Raw genomic sequence first — 16,894 nt, 5'->3', positions numbered from 1 at the left:
AAAAAAAAGTAACATTTTACTTTTAAGAGGGCTGTTTCTAAAATCTGCCAGGTAATTGGATATATGTTTAAAGAACAGATATCTCCTTCAGTCCCACACTTCTGTGGGTTTTTTTTTTTTTAATACAAAACAGATTTTATTACAGTATTATTAAAGTTAGCTCTGAGTGCATGTGTCTTTCAGCTTGAACTATACCTTTGATTCTCACGTTAAGATTGGTAAGGTTATCCTTTTGAGAGGGTAGTTAAATGTGAAATATTTTTTTTTATTATGGGCTTCTGAAACCAGGAGGTTATAATATGTAGCGTATTTTCTCACCTTGTTGTTGGTCACCCAGAGAGAGTGTGAGGATTGGGAAGTGTTCACAGGACTCTGGGAACAGGCTGAGGAAGAGCTTCTGAGAAGGAGCCAGCAGAGAGGTGGAAGGAAAGCAGAAGAGTGTTGGCTTGTGGACCAGGGGGAGGCCATGTCTCAAGGAGGAGCGAGTGGTCAGTAGAAACAAGTGCTGCACTTACTTAAATAAGGGCTGGAGAGTGTCTATTAGTTGGAGCAAAATGATGTTGGAGACTTTTGCAAGAGTTGTTTTAGTAGAATATCAGGGGTAAAAACTAGTTTATGGTGAAAAGGTAGAGTCAGTATAGACAGTTCTATTGACATTTTTTCCAGCCTTGGTTTCCCTGGCATTGTACAGTACTGATACCACTTCGGCCTCCCTCCCTCCCTCCCTCCTTCCCTCCCCTTCTCCTTTCCTCCCTCCCTCCCTCCCTTCCTTCCTTCCTTCCTTCCAAGATCTATTTATTAGAGAGTGAGAGAGTGTGTGTGGAGGGAGGGGGAGAGAGAAGATCTGAAGCAGACTTCCTGCTAAGTGAGGAGCTCAGCGCGGGGCTCCATCTCCCGACCTGGAGATCACGACTGGAGCCAAAATCATGAGTTGAAGCCTTAGCCAGTGGAGCCACCAAGGCACCTGTGGCCTCTTCTTAAAAACAACTTCCTTTTTTCCTAATACCCCTAAAAGGAGCAGCCTCTAAAACTGAGGCGTTTGTTTAAACCTTATCTGTGTTACAGTTTCGTTGTCTGTAAAATGGGGATAAAAGCAGTACCTTCCCTATAGGGTTGGCCAAAGGTTTCAATGAGATGATCCAAGTAAAGCACTTCCGCAGTGCCTGGCATGTAATCAGTGTGGCTGTGTTTGGCGCAGTGGTCTTTGTTGCAGTCCTCGTCGCTATTGTCATCATCCTCTTTGCCCTCCTACTTCAGCCCTCCTGTTTCAGAGCTCTCTTTCAGTATGCCAGCTTTAGCCACCAGCCCCATGCTGAGGACCCCAGGTCAGTGTCTCCAATTCTAGACTTCTAATATTGCTGCCACCCTACTCATGGACTCAGGTACCCACGACATTTGACTGTTACCTCATTCTGGGCATTGGGCCTTGTGTTGGAGGAGACATATGGTTACAAGGAGACGTAAACTAAGGCTTATGCCCTTATTTTCTGTTGCAGGAGGCCATGCATGTCACTGTTCTGTCACTACCCTGTGTCCGTTGTGACCGTCTATTTTTGGAGGGCATATAGAGTCGCAGAGGAATGAAGGAATTGGCTCTTACCCTGTGAGTTAGGCCTCCTTCAGTTATCAGTGACAGACCCCAGATCCAAGTAAACTGAAGCAGGGGTTTTCCTGGAATGATGCTGCTGTATCTTTCTGACGGAGCTGACGGGGGGACAGAGGTGCACCTGGGCCATGCAGACATCTGGAGCAAATCTCCTGTGTCTCTCCCCGTCTCCCCTTTCAGATGGTATCTGTTAAAGGTACAAAAACAACTTGCTGTTTTTTCAGGTTTGCTTTTTCAGTTTACTTTTACATACATTTTTTTTTAACATCTTAATTTAATTTTATTTTTTTCAGTGTTCCAAGATTCATTGTTTATGCACCACACCCAGTGCTGGATGCAATATGTGCCCTCCCTAATACCCACCACCAGGCTCACCCATCCCCTCATCCTTCTCCCTTCCAAAACCCTCAGTTTGTTTCTCAGAGTCCACAGTCTCTTGGTTTGTCTCCTCCTCTGATTTCCCCCAGCTCACTTCTCCTGTCCATCTCCCAGTGTCCTCTGTGTTATTCCTTATGCTCCACAAGTAAGTGAAACCATATGATAATTGACTTTCTCTGCTTGACTTATTTCACTCAGCATAATCTCCTCCAGTCCCATCCATGATGATTAAAAAAAGTTGGGTATTCATCCTTTCTGATGGAGGCATAATACTCCATTGTATATATGGACCATATCTTCCTTATCCATTCATCCGTTGAAGGGCATCTTGTTTCTTTCCACAGTTTGGCGACCGTGGCCATTGCTGCTATGAATATTGGGGTACAGATGGCCCTTCTTTTCACTACATCTGTATCTTTGGGATAAATACCCAGCAGTGCAATTGCAGGGTCATAGAGAAGCTCTATTTTTAATTTCTTAAGAAACCTCCACAATGAAACCTCCAAAGTGGCTGCACCAACTTGCATTCCCACCAACAGTGGAAGAGGGTTCCCCTTTCTCCATATCCTCTCTAACACATGTCGTTTCCTGTCCTGTTGATTTTGGCCATTCTAACTGGTATAAGGTGTGGTTTTGATTGGAATTTCCCTGACGTCTAGTGACGATGAACATTTTTTCATGTGTCTGTTAGCCATTTGTATGTCTTTGGAGAAGTGTCTGTTCACGTCTTCTGCCCATTTCTTGACATGATTGTCTGCTTTTTGGGTGTTGAGTTTGAGGAGTTCTTCATAGATCTTGGGTATCAGCCCTTTGTCTATAGTATCATTGGCAAATATCTTCTCCCATTCTGTGAGTTGCCTCTTTGTTTTGTTGACTGTTTCCTTTGCTGTGCAGAAGCTTTTGGGACTTTACATACATTTTTTTGCATCTGTTTCTCAGTGTCTGTGATTAGGAAACTGTAATTAAAGAAGTTTGTGTTTGAGGAACCTGCGATTTGGAATACCCTCATGATGTTGTGAAGGTCCCACGGATATGCAGCAGGGAGCTGGCTTCAGGTCTGTGGTTCTCAGTGGCATTTATACTATCTGGTCATCCCAGGATTACCATGTCACTGTGCTACCTGTGATGCTTTATTGCTGTTTAATGCACACTATATTGTGCCTCTAGATATGACTGCTGTGGTGCATGTGAGAGAGACAGTGGGTGTTCTTTTTTTCTGAGGGGTAGAAATGGCAATTAATTGAAATTTTAATCTTGGAGGTTCTTAGGCTTCTTTGTATGGGAGGCTTTTGTTAAGGTCCGTTTAAGGAGTTGCTGGTACTTTATTAATTCTGTCTGCTCATTTGTCTTTTAGATCAGTGGTGAAACCTTGAGCCTAAAATGATTTAAGTGACCGAGTTAACCACAATGGAATGGTTTATTTCTTTTATTTATTTAAATTTTGTGGTGGGAGTGGGGAATAACTTGAGCAGGGCTTTGTGTGTTTGGGTGACCCTGAGTATGTCTACAGCCAAAGACAGTCGCTTGTTTTCCCGCTCTAGTGTCGTGTGGGCAGTTGGCAAGTGTCTATGAATATTCATCTTGTTTCTCTTGATTTCTGGTGGCTCTAAATTGGGCCAGACCAGTGTGGATTTATGTCCTGTTGATGTGAGTGATTCCTGATCTCTCTTACTCTTGGATGCTACAGGAGAGAGTCATCTTACTTTTTCTTTTTTAAGGAGTGCATATGTTGGTAAGGGATGTTGTGCCTTTGTGAAGCGTGTGTTTTGACTTCGGTTTCTCTTTCCTTATTAGCCATTCACTCCTCATTCCACTGGGGAGGGGTCAGCTTCCAGTGCTCCTCTGCAGTCCTCTTGCCAAGGTCACTGGGACCTGTGAGTTGTACGATTCTCTGTCTTTACCTTCTCTGACCTCAGTGTAGCCTTGACTGTGGATATTCTCTTCTCCTTTGTCTTCTACAATTTCCTTTCCTGGCTTCATTCTTCCCTCCTAGCTACTTCCTAACCATCTTTTCAATGCTGCTGTTTTGGAAAGTGTTGGCTGTGAACTTTGCTTGCTTTACTTACTCTGCATATTATCCTGAGTGATCGCTTCCTCTCAAATATTTATCATTCTTAAAAATTTCCAGTGTCAGTCTCTGCTCTGAGCTCCAGATTTGCATATCCAAGTGCTTAAATAAATAACACCTTAAATTTAACCAGATATAAACCCAGGAACCCTCTTTCCAAATTTCTGTCTTCACTTGAATTCACTCACTCTCAGGAAAGATAACCATCATCTTCAGAGTTGCTTAAGCCAGAAACCCAGACAGAGGGCACCTGAACTCTCTTCCCTCTACCTGATTCTGTCTGTTTTCTGCTGTGCTCTTTCCAGCAGTTCAGTGAGAACCCTAAACAGGTATTAATAAATACTTTGTTTTTATAGATGGGAATACTTGGAGAAGTTGAGTTTTTTTTTTTTTTTTTTTCTTCATAAAGAATAGAGGAATTATTGATGCTGGGAAAGCCCGTGAATCTTGATTTCTAACAGGTTACTTACAGTACTGGGAAGAACAAACCAAAACCAAGTCAGCCAAAAGACAAAAGCTCATGTCCTCCAATAGTAAGACTCCAAAGGAGTCCACTTTCATAATACTTCACTTTTTGAGACATCAGTTTCCTTTTTCACTATTTTATATGTTCTCAATACAGAGGCGGTGTGGGCCCTGCTGTCCTCACTCAGTACCATAGCTGATGGGTTTCTTTTTAAAATAGACATATTGAGATAAAATTCAGATGCTACACAGTTCATCCATTGAAATTGTACAGTTCAGTGGTTTTTAGTGTATCCACAGGGTTGTGCAGTCAGCACCTCTGTCTGGTTCCAGAACATTTTTGTCCCCCTGGCCCTAAAAAAATAAACCTCATATGCATTAGTAGTCAATTCCCACCCATTTAAGTAACTATGCATATATTTTACATATATATACGTAAAATACATAACATACACACACACGTGTGTGTGTGTGTGTGTGTGTGTGTGTGTGTGTGTGTGTGTGTGTATAATCTGTGTATTCTGGGTATTTTGTATAAATAGAGTCATGAAATATGTAGTCTTCTGTGACTTTTCTTACCTATCACATTTTCAAGGTTCATCCTTCTTATAGCATGTCCAGCACTTCATTCCCTTTGATAACCAATAATAATCTTTGTACGAGTATAGAACATTTTGTTTGTCCATTGATGAGGTGATGGACATGTGGATTATTTCCATTTTTACAACTTTACTATTGTAATATTTTACTTTAGGAATAATGCTGGCATGAGCATCTGTGTAGAAGTTTCTTTTTTTTTTTTTTTTAAAGATTTTATTTATTTATTTATTTGACAGAGAGAGAGAGAGAGAGAGAGAGAGAGAGAGCACAAGCAGGTAGAGAGGCAGGCAGAGGCAGAGAGAGAAGCAGGCTCCCCACCGAGCAAGGAGCCCGATGCGGGGCTCGATCCCAGGACTCTGAGATCATGACCCGAGCCGAAGGCAGCGGCTTAACCCACTGAGCCACCCAGGCGCCCTGTGTAGAAGTTTCTGTGTACACGTATATTTTCATTTCTCTTGGGGATATACCTAGGAATGGAATTCCTGGGTTCATATATGGTAACCTTCTGTTTCATGTTTTGAAGAATTGCCAAACCCGTTTCCAGAGCAGCTCTACCATTTTACATTCCCACCAGTATTGTATTGAGAGTTCCGGTTTCTCTCTATGACCTCAACAGGACTTTTTATCGCTTGCCTATTTGAATATAGCTATCCTGATGGGCGATGGTATCTTGTGATTCTGACTTGAATTTCTCTGATGTTGCATGTCTTTTGTTTGCCTTTTGGTTATTCATATATCTTCTTTGGAGAAATATTTTCAAAACCTTTATCTATCTTAAAATTTGGTTATTCTTCTTTTTATTGTGAGTTGTAAGAAATCTTTAAATTGGCTAGATATAAATCCTTTGTCAGATGAATGATTTTTAAATATTTTCACCCATTTCATGGGATGTCTTTTCACTTTCTTGATGGTATCATTTGCAGTGTTGAAGTCTTTAATTTTGATGTAAGAACTGTGGCTTTTATTAATATTGCCATGCTTGTGCTGTGGTAAGGCAGAGGAGAGTGTCTCTGTCTTTGAAATGAGTCGATGTTTCAAATGTAGGTAGAGCTGCAACCAGACTCCCTTCACTTCCGGCCTGTCTCTTCTCCTTTCTTCCCTGTGTGGCTTCTGTTAGGGCTGTGATGGTCCTACAACAACAAGTCTGTCTTGGTCTAGATTGTTCAGGATTGAGGGAAGCTGGCAGTGTGTCAGCATTTTATCGAAGGATTGTTATTTCCATGATGTCAATAGTTACCACGAATCTCATCCTAAACCCCAATTCCCTGCTCTGTCTCTTTTCTAAATAGAGCACTGCCCTGGCTTGCTCAACTGCCATTGTCCTTGAGTGGCTGTCAGGGCGTGCAGTCATGGAGCTTGGTGGCCCTGGAGATGATCGGATAGCAGCACCCCTGCATTCAGAGGAGCCACCTCTTTTCCAGTGTTTTCTGTTTCATTGCTGGTTTGCAGGCCTGTACCTGGAGCTTCATGCTATTGGGCAGTTGGACACCAGTGTGCCCCAGGCTTCGGGATGTCCTGGATCAATAGGATGGCAAGAACCATTAGCGTATAGCATAAGGTTATTTTTAATTTTGTCACGTTAAGGACATTTGGCAGGGTTAATTGCTGTCATGATAGAAAATGAGATTTTCCTATCAAGAGAGTACCAAAAATACCAAATGAATTTACTTTTGTGAAAAGTTGATAAATGTTCCTGTTCTTCTTATTTTCCTGTCTATCCCTGAAAAATACTCTAGGGTCTATGGATTGATATTTGGGAATCATAAGGCTTACATACTTAACTTAAATCTTTATTTGAAAAGTAGAGCCTTCACTTAATCAGGACTTTACTCTGTATGATGCCAGATATCAGTTTTATACAGATCATTTCCCTACACTGAATTAACTGTTTTGGCTGTTACATTAGACCCATCTTCCTCTGTACCCTCTGCTGATGTTTGAGAATTTCTCCTGTAACAGATGAGAAAGAATTGTTTCACGTATATGTCAGTATAAATGTGATTTGACCTTTAAAAGATTTTTTTAAAAATCCCATCATTCCCAAAGGTAGAATGGCTCCTATTTACAAATACAGTGTTTAATTTCTGGATTATGTGTGTTCTAAACTGGGAGTACTACATAAATTTTTATTGATTCTGTCTCATCTAAATTAAAATGTCAAACAGATATTAGGGTTTTATCATAAGATAGTTATTGGCTGTCACACTGGCACATTAATTATAGTAATTGGGCAGTAAAGTAGCCATAAGAATAGATAATAGGCTATACATTTTGATGAAATTGCAGTTACGACCTCTTATTGTAATAAAATCTTGTTAATTGACATAGCTGATAAGCTCTTTTGCTTTCCTTTTCCACCTTTCAGGTTGCGTTGTAAGTCTGCTTAGGAACTCTGAACTGAGAGCCCACAATACACAGTAAAGGTCACATTCCAGAATTTTCTGGACTCATTCTTGGTACACACATTCAATTCAGTAAATATTTGCTGATCATGTTTTCAGTGCTCCTAAGTATATGGAGATGTATAAAGCAGTTTCCCATATTGAAAGACTAATACTGAAGGAGGGAGGTAAAACATCTCTGTGTAAATACTTGTGACCCATGTTTATTGAGTCACATACACGAGCCACATATAGGTTCCTTACAAGTGGGATAAAATACAAGTTCAGAGGAGGAAAAAATAATTCTAAGCCTAGGTGATCAGTGAAGCTGTAAGGCTCAGTGTTAGAGGAATTGCTTGGCATTCCTGACACAAAGCTTCAAGCTATCTCCGAATGCACATCTGCATTTTAGAGCTACAGCAAGAGGTACGTGGTTAAATGCACTGACACGGAAGTCAACTTTTGTTCTAGGCTCAGCTGCCTTGCAACCTCATTTTGTGTCCTTGAGTACATAAAATGGATGTAATAATATGTGTCCAGCATCTCTCACTATGAAAAATGAGATAATGCGATGCCTAAGCTGCTCCCTATGGTGAGAGTCAGATTGCTTGGCAGGTGTGTATTTTTTTTTCAGGCAACTCAGGCCATACATCTGAATGGTAGGCACAGCTTTCCGTGACTAAAAGGATTAGCATCCTTACCAAAGTGCCCAATTTATCGCTGGGAAATAGCATGTTCTGTGTAACATCAGAACTGTTGTCTGAAAAATTGCCTGAATTTCTCGGAGAAACTGCCTGTGTGAATACAGAGTGGTAGTGGGGTGATCGTTCAAATATGATAAAAAGGACGCATGAGCTGTTACTGCTGGTTCAGGGACGTGACCACTGGCTTTTCCATTCTTGCATCCTCTCCATTGTCTAGCAGAGGAAACTGAGGTTTAGCTTCAAGAATTGCTTCGATCCTACAACTGTTGGAGATCAGTCTGTGAAAATCCCATGCGCTGTCTCCAACGTTGATGGTTTTCGTGCAGGCCATCATAAGCCATCTTCGTGGGCGTGCATGTGTGGATGTAAATATTACCTGCTTTTTCACCAGGTTGCTTCTGGAGCTGCTGGAGTTGCTGTTTGACAAGTTTAATGCTGTAGCCACTGCACACTCTGTGGTCCTGGGGTACCTGCAGGACACTGTTGTGGCCCCACTGACTCAGCAGGACGATGTCAAGTTGTACGATATGGCGGACGTGTGGGTGAAGATCCAAGATGTTCTGCAGGTAAGGTCCTTTTACAGATATGGCGCCGTCTTGATGTGGAATAACAGGTTGGAATGAAAAATCTGCACCTAAAATGTTCCCTTACTCATAAACAGTGAGAAAGCCACGATGCTATTTAAGGGTGATGCTGCTGTTGTCATCAACTTCCCTCATCTTCCAAAAAGATGTTTCAACTTTTTTTTGCCAGGCGTTCATATTAGGAGATTCACAATATGTTGCAGTCGAGGATGTATAGTATTTGGCTCTCTGTCGTAACGTACTTGACTTCTCTGGCATGAGTCGTATATTAAGGTAATCAGTATTAAAATGTTCTTAAACAGTATTTTATGAACATATGTAGCTTAGTTTTATGGCTGTTTTCTTACAGTCATCTCTTGCATATATTGGAGTAAATGACAGGTCAAGAGTGTGTTTTGAGAGATGAAAATAACCATAAGGTATAAATGTATCACTTTGATTTGTTGAAGATTGGAGAAATGATATTACTGTTCAGTATGATGATGCAGAGATGGTATTTAGAAATTTTATTTTCTCTCCGTGTGCTAGGAAAATATATTTGATTTGGCCAGATGAGGACTGGAAATTCGATTAAGAGTTAGCTGAAGCAAATTTGACATAGCTAAATAGAAGTGACTTGGTTAGATAGTACCTACTAATATGAAAAAAGTTAAGTACACGTAGGAAATTGAAAAATATAACTGTGTAGGAATGAAATTACTTGCATGGCAAATAGGAGTATTTGCAGGAAGAAATAAATCATGAGTGTAAATTGTTGTCATTTTTAAGAGTATAAGGTATACTTCTGTTGGATTGAATGATGGATTCTTGGCTACTCACTCATTAGACTTTTTTTGGGTGCAGTCTGTGTGCTCTGTTGATGACTCAGGGAAAAGAATACAAGATGCAGCTATATCCTCTGTGTTCTTTTTGCTGCTCTATTACCATGTGTCCATAGTGGCTGCTTGATGAATATTTGTGTATCGAATAAAGTATCTTTATTGCTGGGAAACTGGTGCTTTAACATTTTATATCTTGATTTATAAATATCACAGAAATATGTGCTTTTCCCACAAACATGTCCCATGTTTATTTTAAGGATGAAACAAGAAAATAGACTTCAAGGCCATTTCAAAAGTGGTAAGAATGAGGGACTTTTGGTTCTAGCCATGATGCAGTTACCTCCTGTTGTAAGCAGCTCTAAAGCTTGATGGACTGAGGCAGTCAGCATGTTCACTTGAGAGCAGAGAACACATGAAGCGAGTCCCTCATTCATCCCAGCTTCCTCTCGGGGGACACCTGCCACACTGTAGCATAGGGAAGTGAAATCGAGGCAGACAGCAGCAGGCTCCCTAAGCAGAGGAAGCAGAGGTGAGAGTTTGAGGATGTGGAAGCAGCTGGAATCTGTGGGGTGGGATGGTGGAGGTGGAGAAGAGGGAATTGCCCAGAGGAGGTGCCACCATTGGTCGGAAAAGAGTGCCCTTGGGTCTTTGGTCAAATATGAAGCTGCATAGATGCACCACAAGGCTTGGCAGAAAATGGCCACTGTGGGACTGTATGTTGATCGGTAATTCCAGATGTTGCCAGATGCTTAGAAATGTTGGGAGTTCAGGGTGGCCAGAGTGGGCTCAACTTGCCGAGCACCCTGTTCTTTCCAATGTGGCCTCAGAAAGGTTGTGTTGTGGGAAGAGGACTGTTCTGGCTGTAGGGTGGGGGTGACTCGAGATCTTGCCTAATCAAGTCTCTGTAGCATCAGCCTGATCCTCCTGTACATTAGCGGCCTGCCAGAGCAAAACTCACTCGAGAGTAAGACAGTCCACATTTTCAGTAGCAAAGCATCCACAGAGTCCAGCACACTCTTAAGTTTGTGAAAAGGCAGAAGAATGCGACTTTAGTTGGGATTTAAGAAAATTAATAAAAATTAATATCTGAAATGAAAAATGTACCAGATGCCTTTAGCTGCCGATTGCCTGCTATAGAAGAAAAGGTCAGAGAACTTGAAGATGAATCAATGGGAACAATCCAAAATGAAGCATAGGGAGAAAGCCGATTGCAAAGAAACATGAACAAAGCCATATTGTCTGTAATGGGCCCATATCCTGCAGTTTAGCATTTTGTAGTCGCAGGTACAGAGGAGAGTGGAGAGAGTTATTGGGGTAGAAAAATTATCAGAAGAAATGACCAAAAGTTTCTAAATTTATTGAAAAACATAAACCTATAGATCCAAGAAGCTCAACAAATCCTAAGCAGCATTAACACAAAGAAAACCAGTACCCAGATGCTGCATCTCAGGTTGCTGAGAACCAAAGAAGAAAGCCTTAAAGATAGCCAAAGGAAAAAGGAGAGGGTAGCCAGAGGGGAAAAGGACACAATGCTTAGAAGGAACCGGTGATAAAAATGGCCACTAACTTCTCCATGACATTTTGAAGAACATACCCCGGTCTTTTTGAGTTTGTCACTGTGGGTTTAAGGGATCATCTTTAAATACAAAGATACATATTGGGGTGCCTGGGTGGCTCATTTGGTTAAATGTCTGACTCTTGATTTCGGCTCAGGTCATGATCTCAGAGTTGTGAACTTGAGCCCCACATCAGGCTCTGTGCTGGGTATTCAGCCTACTTAAGATTCTCTCTCCTCTCTGCCCCTCTGCCCCTCTCCCCTGTCCCCATTTGCATGCTCTCTCAAGTAGATAGATAGATGGATAGATAGATAAATATAGGTAGATTATGAGTATATGAATAGAGAGATACCATGAAATACTAGTACTTTGTATTATGCAGACACGTTGGATACTATTAGATACTTAGTATTATCATATGTAATTATTTGTATCATAGTACTTATGGCATTTCAGTCTTGAATATATCAAGCCCTAGAAAGTATTTACAGACTATCTAAACTTACTTTTGCAAGATTATGAAATATTTTATAAGTTCTTATGATCCCTGGTATTTGACAAACTTAGACTAATGCTATAAGTTGAAAACAGCTTTTACGTCTGTTAGGTTTGTATTTGTAATGCTATCATGAAGAATTAATTATGGTTATGAACGAAGTCAGATGCCTTACTTAGCTCTACTTCATTTGAATTTGTCCAACATATACAATTCCCACACTTTTGAAAACAAAACCCACCAACTTGTATTAAAAATATTTATAATACACTAAGGAATTTTAAGTTCCATCAGACGGGAACAGCTGAAATGTTAACATAATTTAAAATACATGTTTTTGGCTTTATGAAATGACTTACACCTTTCACACATGTGGTTTCAAATGTAGTGATTTGGGGATCTTACCTTCATTTTATGATAGGAGTTGTTTTGCCTACTTAAACAGCTTTTAAAAAAAGATTTTATTTATTTGACAGAGACACAGAGAGAGAGGGAACACAAGCAGGGGGAGCGGGAGAGAAGCAGGCTTCCTGCCGAGCAGAGAGCCCGATGTGGGCCTCGATCCCAGGACTCTGGGATCATGACCTGAGCTGAAGGCAGATGCTTAACGACTGAGCCACCCAAGTGCCCAGCCAGCTTTATTGAGATTATTTGCATGGCATAAGATTCATGCATTTAAAGTACAGATTTCAGTGGTTTTGGTAAACTTATGGAGTTGTACAGCCATCACCACGATACAATTTTAAAATATTTTCAACACTCTAGGAAGTTTGTGTCCATTGCAGTTACTTCTGTTCCCCACTGTTTTCCCCTTCCAGGATGTGTTTAAGACATAGAAGAGGTCTCGGTTGTTTGTTATAGCTCTCAGTAAACTGGTAGTACCCAAATCATACACTTGGAAATACTGTTACTATTCCATATTAATGTGTTCGTGTATCTTTGGCATACGTTATTTGACAGATAAAGAATATAAAACTAAAACTGATCTAATAATACAAGGTGAGGTGTCTAACATAGAAATATCATTTCATTTATTATTTTAATTGGTTTGAGATCAAGGTATCACTGTTCTTTGCTCCTCTTTTTTTTTTTTTTTTTTTGTCCATTTTTCACCTCTTACTTACCTACTCTCCTGACCCCATCGTCTGTTTTCTTTGACATATGTTGGAAGAATGACCTTAGTCATGACTTGAATTAATCTGTGGTTGTTTCTTAACTATGTATTCTACTAGTCTTCATTAACCCACAGATTTGAGAATGAAGTATTTTTGAATAAGAAGTTCATCTAATATTTTAAATTGTTATTATACAGTAAAAATTATTCTGCAACTTTTACCTTGTTTTTAGCTCTGTGTTTTGTGATTCCTTCAAAAATTCTTTACAGTCACAGGTCACTGAGTGATACTAGGCTATACACCCATCCATAAACGGGGTGTACAGTGGCAGGTACACCAATGAGCACACGCTAAATATATAAGAAGGCAGTTGGCACAGTGTGTCTTGTAATTGTGCCGAAACATGTGGAATGGACCAAAAAAGGGCTTGGGGGATGATGATGAGCTGGTTCCTGGAGTACAGGAGTGGAGGAGATGGCAGTGGCTCTCCAATTGGAATGGCAAATGAGATGGCATTATGTGGCCCAGAGGGAATGGGAAATGGTCTTCAGAGGTAAGTGAGAAAGAGAAAGGTTGCGCTGTAAGTGACCCCTTCTTCCGGCTAGGTAGGTTGGGGCGCAGCTTGTGGAAGGCCTTGAGGCATTTGTGATAATTTTCAGACTGATTATTTCTGAGGCAGGGTATGCATTTAATTTACCCAGGGCTTGATTCCTAGCCCACTCCTAGACCTTCCATATGGGAATCACTGCAGATAAGGACTGGATTCTGTTGTTTCTGTGTTGGGTGGGGTGGTTTTTCTGTTGTTGTTTTGTTTTGTTTTTTTAGTTCCTAAGGTGATTTTGTTCTACTTATTTACAATCCTCTAATTGGGAACCATTTCTTTGGGCCAGTGTTCCCTGAGAACATATTAAAAGTGCAGATTTTTATCCCTACCTTATACTTAATGAAATGATAAACTCTAGGGATGCAGCCATATGATCTGTGTTTTAACAAGCCCTTCAGGTGATTTGTATGCATGCTGAAGTTTGGGGACCTTTGTTTGCAGTAATATTGGACCACTGGGGATTTTGATCGGGGTGTGATGAGACGAAGTAGGATTAGTGTGCTGGCGTTGAAAAGGACTGAGCAGAGTGGCTAGAGACAAATGCAGGGAAACTGTTTTATACACAAATGGAGAGTCTGTGGATGATACTTGAGTATTGTCTAATAGTGAAATAAACAAGACAGGCTTTCACAGGGCATGGTAAAGGAATACAAGGGAGAGAAGGATTTGTAAACCTTTCGGGGGTCTTGGAAATCTATAACACCATGTGGATGACTCAGAAATCTGGATTCCAATATGGCAGATATTTTAATGATGTTTTAGTATTAAGTTATTGGAGCCAGCTATGTGCTAGGCATTAGGGAATAAGTATGGACACAAGATAGAGAGCTCACTGGTGAAGTGAGGAGGAGCCTACAGTGTATGTTTCTGCACTAAATTCACTGATAGAGATTTGGCAGGAGTAGAAACACGGGAGAATGCTTTTGTTGTTGTCGTCATTGTTTCTCCTAAACCAACATGAAGACTTGTTTACATTCTGTGTAGAATTTTCTGCTTAGGCCAGTTGAGTTTTCATATACTTGCCGGTGGCATGCCCTCTGGGTTGAAATCCTTCCTGGAGAATGAAATAAGGGACAAGAAGAATAGCCCCATGCCGTTAAGCGTGCGCCCCCTTGAGCCTAGGTGATGGCATTACGCGGTGAATGGAGTTCCATACGTAGGGTTTGGGTTTCTGTGTTTCTTCGAATGGAAGATGTTTCTTGCTGACAAATTGAAATGCTCTTTTGTTTATTAAGTCTTGGAAGAGAAAATAATTTTTGATCGTTTAAAGACTTCAGCAGCCTTTCTCCCCTGGAACCTGGGCTTTCCCTGGCAGGCAGAGTCCATCCCGCCGGTGAAAGGCTCATTTGTCTCAGCGTGTTTGTGTCTAGAGACAGCCTTGTGAGGGAGACAAGGCTGCAGTCATCCTAATAACAGGGTGTCAGAGTTTCCTCCTGGTGTCAGCCCCGTGACCATACACTGCTGCACTCCTTTTGCAGTTTTACACTCTTATTGAAACCGTGATAATAGAAATACATGTTTTTGCCCTTCTGAGCAGCAACAGCACCTTCCCAAATGTCACCTCCTTGGTGACATGCCTGTCTTTCTGTTGGCTGCACATTTTCAGGTACATAAGACTGAGGTACCGTGGAAACAAAATATTCTATTTCTTGTGGAATTCTGCCCAACAGGGAATGAAAGGATCACTTTAAACAGGTGTTAGGGTGTTAAAAAAAATTTCCCTCTTTCGTATCTCCTTGTGAAACAAATTGCCCATTTAGCTATTACTGGCTGGAAGGGTAGCCCCGTGGCGTGCTCAGCAGTGCTCCCGAGGTTGGTGGAGGCTCTGGGTTCTCCTTACACTGTTCACCCTGACGGTGACACCCAGAACAAGTCACTTCACGTGTTCATGCCTTGATCTCTCTTTCCAGAGATCAACACAGACAGAATGTAAAATCATTTTGCTTTTGCTAACTGGCACATAAATAAATGTTTAAATAGTGATGAAATTAACCTCATACAGAGAGAACGTGAAGTTTGCTGTCAGGTAGGAAATGCACAGATCTTATTGGTACTGATCCATGACCCGGAGGAGTTTTTCAAGGAGACAAATGCAATTTCTATTTTGAATCCAGGTCTGAAACTAGGTTATTCTTAGGTTTGGTTTCATTTGATATTTTGTTAGCTGAGGATTCCAGACCTTAAAGTAAAACCCGCTATTTTCAGTATTCCAAGCCAGAGAACTTGTCAGATTATCCTTGCAGAAATAGTTTTTCTTCATGTCTCAGCCTTTAAAACTTTTTGCTAGCCTCTAGTTTGGGAGGCATAGTAAAGTTACTGCCAGCCCGGCCACTGAGTCTCCCAAAATGTACTTGCTCCTGGAAGTTTTATCGTGTCTCGTCACTGGGTGGTATGCCGCCTGGTGAACCGAACTGCATTTACATTAGAAAGTTACATTACAAATCTTCCTCAAAATTGGAGCCAGTTTCCATAGCATCAGGGCTTATCCTCTGTTATTTTATGTTCACTACTGTTAATGCTTAAAGCAGGAAACCCTGGGCCGCCAAGGAGATCCTCTGGCTGCTGGTACAGATGTGGCAAGTGCCAAGGTTATCTCATGCCAGTGAAAACTGGAGTAAATGTCATGGGTATCCTAATACATTGGGCCAAACTCTCTACTATAGTAGTTTAGCAGCAGATAGATACTCCAGAATAAGTCGATCTCGTGGAAAGGCTGCTCTCCTTAAATTCCTTGTTACCCAGGCAGGGTCTGCTTGATTCTTGGTCTAGTGAGAGAGATGACAGCCTACCACTTCCAAAGCTTATTTTCTTCTCTGGCTTTGTCTGAGATTTTAGAAGCTAGAGCATTGCAAGTCATGTGCCCCTTGGGCTTGTACTCCTACTGATGCTGTCAGGGTCCCTATCAAGACGGTGTGCGTATCAGGGTGTGGGGCACCTGGGCGGAGGCTGGGGGTCTGCTAGGAGCCTGGAGGCGGTATAGTCAGTGGTGAGGATTCCAGCCAGAAGTCCCTGCGCCCCACTTCTGGAGAGCCTGTTTCAGTAGGATTCTAGTTGATTCTAATGTGCATCCCCAGTGGAGAGCCAGGATTAGCATGTGTTAGAGGTTCGGTCATATTAAAACCAAGGCTATTAAAGACAATCTTAAGGAGTAAGAGAAATTGATAAAAAGTGTTCTAAAGAAGTCCTTTATTACTCAAAGTATCTTAAGAAAATGTGTTACTCCGATATCTGTTTTAAACTTTTTAAGAGCATCGCTTTTACCCATCTGTGTTTTATGCGTGTATTACCTAGCTGAGGAAGGATGGGCAGAATAAATTTTTGGCATCAAATATCTGTCGGTCATACAATGAGGCGCTGAAAAAGATAATGGGTGCTTCATCAGGGGATTTTCTTACAAATCCCTTACATTTTTTTGATCCTTTATAAGCTTATATATCAAATTTTATAGCATTCAAGGCTATAATTACTATTTTTTCATAGTTCTGGGCTTCCCGGAAGTATTTGTTGGTATTGCCA

The 16,894-nt window shown here is 41.1% G+C and overlaps 1 protein-coding gene across 1 annotated transcript in view; it reads left to right on the top strand.

Annotated features, from left to right (window-relative positions):
- The window catches only part of LOC111151981 (exocyst complex component 4), a 722,606-nt gene that overhangs the window by 95,437 nt on the left and 610,275 nt on the right, over positions 1-16,894 (top strand). Inside the window, exon 7 of the mRNA XM_022510235.1 lies at positions 8,594-8,768. Coding sequence (XP_022365943.1) covers positions 8,594-8,768 — 175 coding nt within the window. The remainder of the gene's footprint in view (positions 1-8,593; positions 8,769-16,894) is intronic.

This window comes from Enhydra lutris, unplaced genomic scaffold (assembly GCF_002288905.1).
Source record: "Enhydra lutris kenyoni isolate GAN:26980312 unplaced genomic scaffold, ASM228890v2 scaffoldscaffold27, whole genome shotgun sequence".
Classification (NCBI taxonomy): domain Eukaryota; kingdom Metazoa; phylum Chordata; class Mammalia; order Carnivora; family Mustelidae; genus Enhydra; species Enhydra lutris.
This window is presented reverse-complemented; position numbering and strand designations above follow the sequence as displayed.